This window comes from Pongo abelii, chromosome 12, assembly GCF_028885655.2.
Source record: "Pongo abelii isolate AG06213 chromosome 12, NHGRI_mPonAbe1-v2.0_pri, whole genome shotgun sequence".
In the NCBI taxonomy this organism is placed as follows: domain Eukaryota; kingdom Metazoa; phylum Chordata; class Mammalia; order Primates; family Hominidae; genus Pongo; species Pongo abelii.
This window is the reverse complement of record NC_071997.2, coordinates 61,443,414-61,455,019: the sequence shown is the minus strand read 5'-3', so window position 1 is coordinate 61,455,019 and position 11,606 is coordinate 61,443,414. Positions and strand designations below refer to the sequence as shown.

The 11,606-nt window shown below is 54.4% G+C and overlaps 1 protein-coding gene across 1 annotated transcript in view; it reads left to right on the top strand.

The window, feature by feature from the left end:
* The first annotated feature begins 3,206 nt into the window (after nt 1-3,206).
* VAX2 (ventral anterior homeobox 2) overlaps nt 3,207-11,606 on the top strand; it is a 32,777-nt gene continuing 24,377 nt past the window's right edge. Inside the window, exon 1 of the mRNA XM_002811908.5 lies at nt 3,207-3,528. Coding sequence (XP_002811954.2) covers nt 3,282-3,528 — 247 coding nt within the window. The 5' untranslated portion in view covers nt 3,207-3,281. The remainder of the gene's footprint in view (nt 3,529-11,606) is intronic.

Here is an 11,606-nt window from a genome sequence, read left to right as displayed (position 1 = left end):
CACCACTCCTCCAGCTCTGCGTCCGTCTTGCACTGGGCAGGAAGTTCCCTCTAGAGACAGGCAGGGACCCAACTTACGCACGCTTTGTTCCCCAACCCACGCACATATTCTGAAGGGGCGGTACCGCACCCCTACATCCCCCAGTACACCCTCACCATGTGTCTGTACCCGGGCACATGTGGCCCAGCCTTCCTCACCAAGGAGCCTGGGGACTTAGCGAGGCAAGATGTCCTCTGTCTCTAGGAAGGGGAGGACGCGGGTGGGAGCCTAGTGGCTCCTGCACAAAGCGCCTCCTTAGTGGGGAACTAGACCGCCCAGGCAGCGAGCTTAGGGAGGCACGGGGGCCAAGGCGGCCTGGGGTTCAAGAACCTGTGTTCCAGCGGCTGGCCAGCCTCCCAGCTTGGCCTGAAAGGGGTCTGACTGGTCAGGGAAGGGCTCGGTGAGGAGACCCAATCCTCCTCTCCACTCCTCCTCCATACACACCCCGGCGCAGGCGCCTCCGTACACAGAAGCCCTGATTTCCTTACTCCACCCCCGCATGCACGTGCACTGGGGCTGGCGCCCCACTGCCCAGGCCTGCCCAGAAGAGAAAGCCAGGATTCCTGAGGGAGGCCGAATCTTATACCTCCAAGAGAGAACGTGAGAAAGGAAGAATAAAGGGTGCAGGAGAAAGGAGAAGACTGGAACACCCAAGAGTCGACACCTAGCTGGCTTGAAGCCGGGTAGTGCTCCCTGCAGGGCTCCCTGGGGCAGACGGGGAAGAGAAAGCTGCCAGAACCTCCGGATTCCTGGCTCCGAAGGACTCTATGGGAGGCCTCCGACCTCTCCCAGGAGTGTGCTGACACCTAGGACCTCATCCATGGGCCCTGGAAGAGGACTCCGGGACTGAGACCGAGTTACTGGTGTGGAAAGATGCCATTTGTGAAATGAAAAATTAAAACGATGACAACAAACAAAGCCTGGCACGGTCCAGCAAGTGCTGTTTTTCCGTTTTTGTCTGCGCAGAAACTGGGGGCTCATCTGCAGCAAGCAGAACCTCTAGAGCTGGGGGTAGGGGTGCGGTGTCCAGGCAAGCCGAGTGTTTGCTTATATTTCTGTTTATAATTTTTGTATACTAGATGCATCTTACTCAAGTAATAAAAATAAACTTGAGAGAGCCAGAGAGGCAAAAAACTGAAGTACAGAGTAGAGGTGGTGGTTGGGTGAGACAAGACTTTTGGGGAGCTTGGTGGATGGAGAGGGAGAGGGTCTGACCTTCATGGCGGTCATTAAGGAGTTCACTGCCACTCCCAGGGCCTGGCCGGGAGGAACAGAGTGCAGAGCTCACCGCACATAATGCAACATGGATTCCTTCAGCCGAGCTCGGTTCCACTGGGTCACACTTTCCCCAGGACCCTCCTGAAACCTCTTTCTCACTCCTCCCTCCTGCATACATATACATTCCTACAGCCCCTTGCCCCGGGCCCACAAACTCTCAGCACCTACGGGTAGTCCACGCTGCTCTCCCTCTGAACCCTGACTTAAGCCTTGGGCTCAATCCCACCTTTCCTGCCCCCCAACCCAAATCACTTTGTGGCTGCATTTCACTCCCTCCCTTCCTTCCTTTCTTTCCTTCCTTCCTTCTTTTCTTCTTTTCTTCCTTTCTCCCTCCCTTCTTTCCGTTAGTATTACCAGCAAGACCTCCCGACCTGCCCTTTTTACGCTCCCCTTTTCCTAGGTTCCATACCCTAAGTGGAGCAGTTGTTAATCATTCAATTAAATAATCGGTGTGTGTCCCCCCCAACCTCACCTTCTGCCAGGAACATCTGGCATCGGAAACACGCAACCATTCACATGCACATTGGACACACACTATGGCACTGACACGCGCACACACTCATACACCTGCTTTCCCGCTCACAGGTATAATGGAGGCTACACCAGGGACATACTCAGCCATGCTACAGCTACTTTCACCGGCATATCCACGCCCGCTCTCACAGACACCCTTAACCAGATTATTGGACAGACCGAAGCACCCTGCTCACGGCAGCAGGTCAGAAAAACGAAGGAAAGTCTGAGATTGTAGTGCTTTAGGGGAAGGGTCACAGGCCTTGTTGCGCGTGCACACATTTGCACACACACCTTCGTTCTCAATCTTTCGCCCAGGCCCCCTTCTGAGTCAAAGAAGGCCCCTTCTGGTGCGTTGAGAGAGACACTAGGCTCAGGAGAGCGCTGCCCTCTCCAGTAAATGCTGGGGACTCGCACGCCTCGGAGGGCTGCGCCCCCGGGACCCCAGCTGCTCAGCTCCTCACAGCCTGACCCTGCTTCACTTCCAGCCGTGCTCATCTCCGCCCTTTACCTCTCCGCAGCCTCGGAGAAGGCGGGACCCGGGACAGCAACAGAGCACGCGGAAAGCTCCGCGGAGGGAAACAAGGAAATCCCCACCTTCTATCCCTGTCTCGTGTTGCGGTCCCCTGTGACGGCCTCTGACCTGCGGGGAACCCAAGACTTTGCCGCCTACCACGGTCTCAGCCTTACTCTGGGGCCTCTGGGCGCCTGCAACCGGCCGTCTGTCTGTATGCCTATTCACTCTCCCCCAGGGATGAGGGTGAGTCGGTCTCCTTGCCTCACTTTACTAGCCTCATTCGCCCACTCTCGCCCTTGCTCTTCCAGGAGGGCCGGGGGAGGGGGTCCTCCGTTCTGCGTTCATGAGTGTGGGTGGGAGTATAAATCTAGGGGTTGGCGCACTGAGCCCAGGCCTGCGCCCCCGCCTCCAGCACCCCCACCGACCCCACCCCGCCAAGCGCCCGAGCAAGGCCAACCTCCTGTTCTCTGCTAGGTCTCTCTGAGGTCGCCTTCTTTGCGCACTTTGGTTATTGATCCTGCTGAACCCGCCGGAGCGCAGCGGCTGCGCTTCTCTGGGAAAGAAGGGAGTGGGGAGGTGAATAGGCTAGGGGAACGGTGGAGGGGAGGAGAGGTTGATCAACTTTAGGAGGGGGTGTAGGGCGTTCCTCAGGGCCGCCCCAGTCTCCCTCTGCCGGGCTTGGAGCAGGGCTAGACTAGGGGTGGAGTGGGACCACCGCTCCCCTCCCCTCCCCCTCTCCCCCTGGTGCGGAGCCCAAGCGCGGCTGGGAGTCTTGGAACCCTGACTCCCGCCCAATCAGCAGGGAGGGGAGGAGCAGCGGCTGGGGGCGGGGCCGGAGGAGGAGGAGTCGAGCGGGGGCCCGAGGGGCGGGGAGCGGCGCTCCCTGCCAGCCCAGGCTGGCTCCGCCGTAGAGGGGTTGGCAGTGGCGGTCGGCATGGGCGATGGGGGCGCCGAGCGCGACCGGGGCCCCGCGCGCCGGGCGGAGTCTGGTGGCTGCGGTGGGCGCGACGGAGACCGCGGCGGAGCGGAGGACTTGCGAGCTGATGGCGGTGGCCACAGCCCAACGGAGGTGGCCGGGACCTCAGCCTCCAGTCCAGCAGGCTCCAGGGAGAGTGGAGCCGACAGCGACGGGCAGCCCGGGCCCGGCGAGGCAGACCACTGCCGCCGCATCCTGGTGCGAGGTAAGGGGACAGCCCGCGGCCCTGCTCCACTGGACCCTCACCCTACCCGTACTGGGGCCCCCGACCTAGCTGCAGCTGACACCTCCCAATTCATATATTCATTAATTCGTCATCCAGTCATTCATTCAGCAAATATTATTTTGAGCGTCTATTGTGTGCTGGACATTGAGCTGAGTGCAAGGGACAAAGCAGTGAATGGGACCGAAGTGGTCTCCGTTTCTCCGCCTCTCGGGCCAGTCCCCTAGTTCTAGGCCCACTCGGAACGGCTACTGTGGCGGGGGCAGAAATGGAGTGCGGGATGCTGAGAGCCTGGTCTCCGTCCCGTGATCCTCAAGGCAAGTGCGGAGAAAAGCGTCACGCGCATTCCGCGGGGACAGGACGTGGAGGGAACAGCGTCGGCAACAGCGGGAAGAAAAGGCCCCGGCTCTGCAGGGCGGCCGGGGTGCTTCCTCGCCTCCTGCCCAGCCGCGTTTCCCATCCCCGGCAATCGGGACCCTCACGGATTGCCCAGGGGAGACGGCCGGGACGTGGAGGGTGGCGTGCGCGGCGCTAGCCAGCTGTGCTTCACTCTCTCTGTTCCCACTTCCTCGCGGCGCCTGGGCCCAGCCGGCTCTCGGCGCCGCCTTCCCGCGGCCTGGCCTTTCATGTCCTTCCCTTTCTCCCTCGGCCCTCGTCCTCCTCTTGTCTTTCCTGGCCATTCCTCTCAGCCGAACGCGCCTTCCCAGCACCTTCTTCCTGCGAGCTCCGCCATCTGGACTGCGACCTATTACCCAGCTCTTCCCGGCCTCCTCTCCGCGAGGCCGAGGCTCCCCAGGTCCCCAGGGCCAGCCTTTCGCAATGCCAAGGGCTCCGCTTTCCCTCCATCTGGGCCTCGCCCGGCGAGATGGGAGGAGAAAGGGGACTCCGGGGTCTTGCCCTCAGCCCGACCCCAGGCCGCAGCCAGAGCCTGAAGTCCGTTGCCTCCTCCATCCCGAAGCCCCGGGACCGGGAGACCCAGCGCCAGAAGAGGCCACTAGCGGTAATGGCTCCCCCAGGCTCCTTCCTGGGCTCCCTCCTCCCGGCTTCCTCCTGCTGCCTCTTTCCAGCTTCTTCACACGCGCCGCTCGGGAGAGCCACTGGGCCTCTGGAGGCTACCGGCCCGAGCGGATTTCTCTGGCCTCCGCCTGGGGAAAGGGAACAGGCTGGAAGCTGGCCCTGGGTCGTTCCAGCGAGGGGATTATGTTTGATCTGAGCTCGGCTACCCTCAAGCTGACTGGGGCACCCTGGGCCAGTTGGGCACGACCTCTCTGCGGCTGCTGGGTGTGGGTGGCTCTGGGGACTGGAGGGTAGAGCATGCATGCAGCCCAGTGTGAGGGTGACTGATAACTGCCTTGAATACAGAGGCAGGGGCCTTAGCTCTGGGAAACATTCCTGGTGCCAGATGTCACTTGGACAGTGGGTGCTCACTGCCACTCACAGTTGACTGCTTGAGTCAGGGCAGTTATACCATCAGGAATTCCAGCAGGTGTGTGGACCTGTTGGGCACCAGGGATTAAATCCGATTTTATTCTTTAGACTGTGGATGTCCTGAGTGAAGGCATAAATAAGCACCCTTTTGGTTCCATTAAAAATATCTGTAGGACTGCCGGAGAAATCAGTCCCCCAATCCCACACATTCCCAGGGGAGGATCTAAAGTCCCTGCCTGTGACACTTATCACCTTGAACCCCACCTATGGGTGGACATTTTCTTCCCCCCAGGACAATTGTGAGTTCTGTGCCCACCTAACATCCTCTCCACTCTACTAACCCTGTATGTAGAGCAAATAAGTTTTGTGTACAGATGTCAATTAAATAGCCTTCAGGGTAAACTCATAGGAAGTGGAATTCAAAAGTGACCCTCCATCCTGTGAGGTGGGGCCACCCAAGCTGGGAGCAATCCACAGCCAGGCAGAGATGGGCTTGCACTGGATGTGAGACAGCCTGTGTGCGTCTTCAGGGGGTGTACTTTTATAAATGTATGTGCACACACAGAGGTGCCAATGCATTTGTAAAATATAATCGAAATATTAGATATAAAGCATAGAGGATATATTTACACGCCTAACAGAAATTAAAGGCAAATGGGGCTTTTATAAATCCCTCTGCCCTTCCCCATTTAATGATAGGGAGGTTATTATGGGTCTGAAACGCTCAGGATGTGATTTACCACTAATCTCTCCTAGCCAGGGTCACCTGTGTTACTGGCAGTCCTGCCATGGCTCAGGGCTCTGATCAATGAAACAGGCCTGGCACTGGTGAAGGAAAGTCTGAACTGCCTTGGCCCCTGAATGAACATCCATTCCATAGGCCTTCAATACACTTTGCCCTTGACCTCTGAGAACACATCCTTCCTTTGGAAGGAAACCACTAAAAGGTAAAAGGGAGGTATTTGCCCTTGCTGTCCTGTGTCATTGTTGGGTTGGGGCCTCCCCAGGACCTCTCCTTTCTTGGGGAGGCCTCACCCCTTCTGGGTCCTTTCTGCCTCCCTTTCATTCTGCACTCCTCCACCTAAGGGCATACCACAGGGGGGCAGGTTTGTTGAGGGAGTCCTTTGACACAGGGAGTAGGAGGAGAGCTTGGGCACCAGAGTTAAGCAAAGTTGGTTTAGATTACTGACCTTACAGCCCTTTAAACCTAAACCAGTTTCTTTGTTTCTCTTTGCTTGTTTCCTTATCTTACAAAGGGACCCATAGCCCTTACCTTAAAGGACTTGCCAAGAATCAGAGGTGATGTCTGTAAAATTGCAAACACCCAGTAGGATCTCCATAAATATTTGTTGACAGAAGGAAGGGTGTCGCTCTGATGTGACCCACGAACCACTTTTGATGGGTGGGGCAGTGGACCTTCGTTGTCCGCAGCCTCTCCCAAGTCACCCCTTTCCCACTCCTTCTGGCTCTGGGCCCAGGGCCTGGGCTGTACTGGGAGGTGAACACCTAGGGGTTAAGAACCCACTAATAGTAAAGGAAAATTAGCACCATCTTGCTGACCACACAGTGCAGCCCTCCCCAATCTCCTTGGTGGGACCCTTTTTGGGCCAGTGACTCAAGCCTCTGCGAATACAGGGTAGAGAGCCAAGGAGGCCAAATGTGGTGCGTCTCCTGCCTCAAAATGAAGGCTCCTTCATGTCACACATGGGCACGGACCAGAGCTGCTGAGACGATAGGCCGGGCGCATAACAGGCACCGCACACATCGCACCGCGGAGGCAGGGACCCTCCCATTTGGACCCTAAGGCCTGAGAAGGCCGCTCCACACCTCTGAGTGCACAGTCCCTAGACCAGTGAGGGCGGGGACGGGGAAATCCTTTTGTTTTATATTGGAAACCGCACGCCAAAGGCAGGCAGGAAACAACCAAAGGAACAGGCGGCCTGAGCCGTGGCTCAAACACCACAGGGCAGTGGCCGAGCACCAGCCTTTTCGGTGGAGCTGGGATCCCAGCAGGCAGAAGAGGTGGACAACTCTGACCCCAGACTCCCTACAACCCTGCGATCAACGTTCCACCTGCACACTCAAACGCATCTGTTTCCCAAATTAATCCGGACGCGAATTTAACGACCGATTTTGATAGATCGGGGAAATTCTGTCCACCAGCGTCACCCAACACAGCAACTTTTACAGACAGTGCGTGGCGTCTGTTCCTGCTCACCCAAAGCGGCCTCTCCGGGTTGACAGCCACCCCTGCGGGTCCTCAAACCCCACTCGAAACCCTCCGAACCCCTGTGTCTGGGAGCAGTAGGGTGGGATGACTGCAGGATCCCTTGAAGAAGTGACTCGCTGCAACCCCACCACCAGCAGCAAAAACGCTTTCACCTGGGAGCTGGATGGATGCGCGGATGGCTGGGGGCCGTGAGGGGACGCGTGAAGCCCAGGCCTCTTGCTTGGGCTGGGCGATTCCCGCCGTGGGACGGGTGGGATTGACCTTAGTGGAGTCCAGCCCTTCGGAGAATCCGCGGGCAGCCGGGACCCACGCTCCGGAAACACGCAAGTCCGAACTCGTACACACAGCACAATGGCGTGCAGCCGCCGGGGCCCTAACTCCCAGAGACGCGTCTGAAGAAGCCATGCATGGGAGCGCAGCTTCGGGGCTCTGGCTGGGAGGTTACTGCAGGGACAGACGCCTCGCCTCCAGCAGCCGGGTCCAGGCTCAGGGCCGGCCGGCCTCTGCTCGCTTTCTGCTTGGATTACCAACAGCCACTGGGCTTGGGGAGATCGGCCCGGCCGCAGGCCTGGCCCTGCTGAGCAGGCGTTTAGTAAGGACCACGGGACTTTAGTCTCAATATCTGAGTCTGTTAATAGACCTGATAACCCAGGGCCAGTCCCCCAGGCAGACGAGGAAAGGTGTAAATGGTTCATGCAAGGAACTGCACTTTGAGATATTCGTATTTGTTTTTATTTTTTGGTTTTAGCATTTGTAGAGGGTTTCTTTTTGTTTTGTTTTGTTTTCTTGGAGTTGCTTTACGTTATTTTTTCCTTTACTTGTTTCCGGCAGGAGGCCCACATTCCCATAGTGGGTCTATGCCGGGCCCTCTCATTTGGGTCTTCTTTTGTTCCCCCCCTCCTTCCATAACCCTCACCCCCACAAACACACTGAAGCAGACTAGCAACCCGAAAAATCATCTTGTAGGTGTGTCTTGTGTGCCCAGTTTTCATTTTCAGGGAGCCGTTCAGGAAGATTAGACAGCTCCTTCCCTCCTCAGGCGATTTCTGTTCCCCGCCTGGTCTGGTAGACCCAGGAACCCATGGAACCGCCGCCGCATCCCCTGCCCCACACACCTGCATCTTCAGGGACAGTCCCCCAGGTAGCTTCTGGGGAGTCCGAGGGGCAAGGAGGCCAAATCCTTTGGAAGCCCAGACAAGGAGTGGGTACCTGGGGCTACAGGAAAGGGAGGAGACGACAGTGGCACGCACCCGCAGTCAGTCAAAGCCACCGGGCTCAAGTCTTCCTCTTTTGCGCACCACCTGTAAGGAGAGAGGGTGTCTATGCATCATGTTGGCCTGGGTGCCATTTCCCCAATTACCCCTTGGCTGCAGGCTCCCTTCTTGTTGGCTACATTTCTTTGATTTCTATTTTAATGGTGGGAGGTGGAGCATATGAATTTTGCCTATTTGCTCTTTGCTTAATATAAAATCACAAGTAATGCTAGACCTGACTACCCTTGGAGAGCCAGTAGCCGGTTACCTGGCTGTGCATCTGCAGATTCTGTACCCCAGTTCAAGATACTCTGATAGAGGACACCAAGGCTGCATGGGCCTGCCCACCAATCCCTGGGGCGAGACAGGTCTAGGAGCCTGGTTCATTCCTCATACGCCCAACTCAGCTCATCCGGGAAGGCGGTTGGGGGTTTCAGTGTCCTGGGTTCTCCCACTGTTGGTGGATGCTGACTGCGGACATCCAGCGCTACAGAAAGAGGTAGCAGCCCCAGGCTTGGATGTGGCCTACAGAGGCAGGGTGAATGCACCTGGAAAGTCAGGGTGAGTGCAAGACTGGAGGAGTGTGCTATAAGGTCCTGGTGGGGGCTTGGGCTTGTAAAGGCTCAGGGCCCTCCTTGAACCATCTCCCCTGTGGCCTTAACATCTTTTGTTCTTCTTTTTTTTCTTTTCTTTTTCTTTTCTTTTTTTTTTTTTTTAGATAGAGTGGTTGCTCTGTTGCCCAGAGCATTCCCAGACTAGAGTGCAAGGGTGCAATCATAGTTCACTGCAACCTTGAACCTCTGGGCTCAAGCGATCCTCCCTCCTCGACCTCCCAAAGTGCTGGATTACAGGACTGAGCTACCGCGCGTTTCTTGTTCTTTAACTTATTCCACAAACATTAATGCGTACCCACTTTGTGCCAGACTGATCCTGGCTGAAGCTGCCGGCATGCAGCTTCCCATAAATGTAAGCTGTTTCTGCCCAGCTCCCACAGCCAGGCCAGGAACAGGTGGGTAGAGACTTCCCCGCTGAAGTCGAGGGGGCGGTCTCCCCCAGCCGGGTTCCCTTGAAGCCAGGCAAAGACCACGTAGGAGGGTGGTCACTGTGCCCACCAAATCCAGGCGATCTTCCCGGATGCTTTTAGTGCACAGTAGGCACTCAGTAAATACTTCTCGAATAACTTAAACGAGACAAATTTCATCAACATGGCATAATTCTGTAGGTATTAGGCGGCCAACGCCTTCTCCCGGAAGAACGTGTGTTCTAATATTATCTTATTTTTTGACGTTGCAATGTCCTTCTTATTTGAAACAGTGATCATGGCAGAACATAGAATAATTGTTAAAACATGAAGTTGACAATCCCATGGTTTTGGAATTTTGTTTCTGCAATCCGCAGCTTTGGGAAGCACTGAATTACAAAACCTGGAAACCTTCACATATGTGGCGGCTTAGAGGCTGGCCCAGGCTGGAGCGGAGGTCTTGGGAAGCGCTGGGCGACTCATAAAGTCAATGGTGAGTCTCCTGGCTTTCGGCGGCTGCCGGGTGTGAGGTTCCACGGGCAAAGCCAGCCAGAAGGTTGACAGAAATAACTGGATAAATCTGTGCCTCTGCCCCTGCCAGCTCACACGGCTGCAGCCCACGGCTGGAGCCAAAAATAACCGCGCAGTTGACGCCACTGTTTCTTTAGCGTCTTGCTGGAGACATTGACTTTCAGAGCCCCTGTCCCTCCTTCCATTCCCCACTACTTGGCAGCCCACCGCGTCCACCCGCGGAGCTGCGGGAGTCAGGGCCGGGCAAAGGACACTCTACGAGGCACAGCCTCCGGCAGGGTCACGCTTACAATGTAGACAGGTAAATAGCGGATTTAAATTCAAAAAGTAATACGAGCTCGATTTTTTTAAAAACCGGAAGCAAAGAAGGATCTCAGGAACAGCCATTGTTTTCAATTCTGGGCGAGCCCTTCCAGGCGATTTTTCCACGCTCTTATATACGAACAAATAAATAAAAGCAGAACTATATTTCATAGGCTGTTTTGCAATTTACCATTTCAAAAAAATTTTAATCTGCAGTGATCATCTTTTCTGCTGAACTAGTTCTTGCTGTCCCTTGACTGTAGAATTAAATATTCCTTTAGTTGGGGAAAGCCTAATTCCCCTAAAGACTGGAGGGACCTTGGGATTGTTTTTCCTTAATATAAACACTGTGAAGTAAGCTCCGAAGGCAGGGGTCTTCTCGACCTTTGACTGTTTCTGTGGGATAAGTTTCTAGCAGTGTAATTACTGCTTCAAAAGATTTACACACACAATTTAAATATATTTCATTTACTGTAATAGGTAATTGTAAAATAGATAATTAATTCATCAAAACATCTTTTTTTTCAGACATCAGGAGACGGGGGTCTCACTATTTTGGGTTTAAGCTGGACTCAAACGCTCACATAGCTGGGATTACAGGTGGGAGCCACTGCACTTTTTAAAAAGTATCCGGTGAAAAACCTCTCCCATCCCTGTCCCCATCGCTCACTTCCCACCTGGTTCAAGGACTTTCTAATATGTCCTTCCAGATAATGTTTACGCCTATGGAAATCAGTGCAGTTATATAATGTTTTTCTTCCAATATATCTTGGGGTGTAAATAACTTTTTGTTTTTTTTTTATAGATGCATAATATTCCATTTAAGTAGACTAGGTGGATCATAATGTATATCATATAACCAGTACCCTATTTGTGGACATTTGGTTATTTTCTTATCTGTTGCTATTATATGTAATCCTGAAATAAATAAATTTGTGTCTTGGTCATTTCCACATGTGTTAATATATCTGTCAGAGAAGTTCCTAAAAGTGAATTACTGGGTCAAATGGTATCTGTGTTTGAAATTTGCAAGATAATGCCAAATTGTTTATCCTCTGTAAGATGGTAGCAATTTACACTGCCACCAGCGATGTCTGAAAGTGGTTGTTTCTCCAAAATTTGCCAGCACAGTTCACATTTTACATCTTGATAAATACAGTCAAGTTATTCTGCAGGAGAAGTTTAGTTACTTATGCCCACCCCTTTGCCCTGTCCCCACATTGGACATTTTGTATCATTTCATCTTTGTCAATCTTCATATTCATTAGCCAGTTGTATTTCTTCTATCTATTGA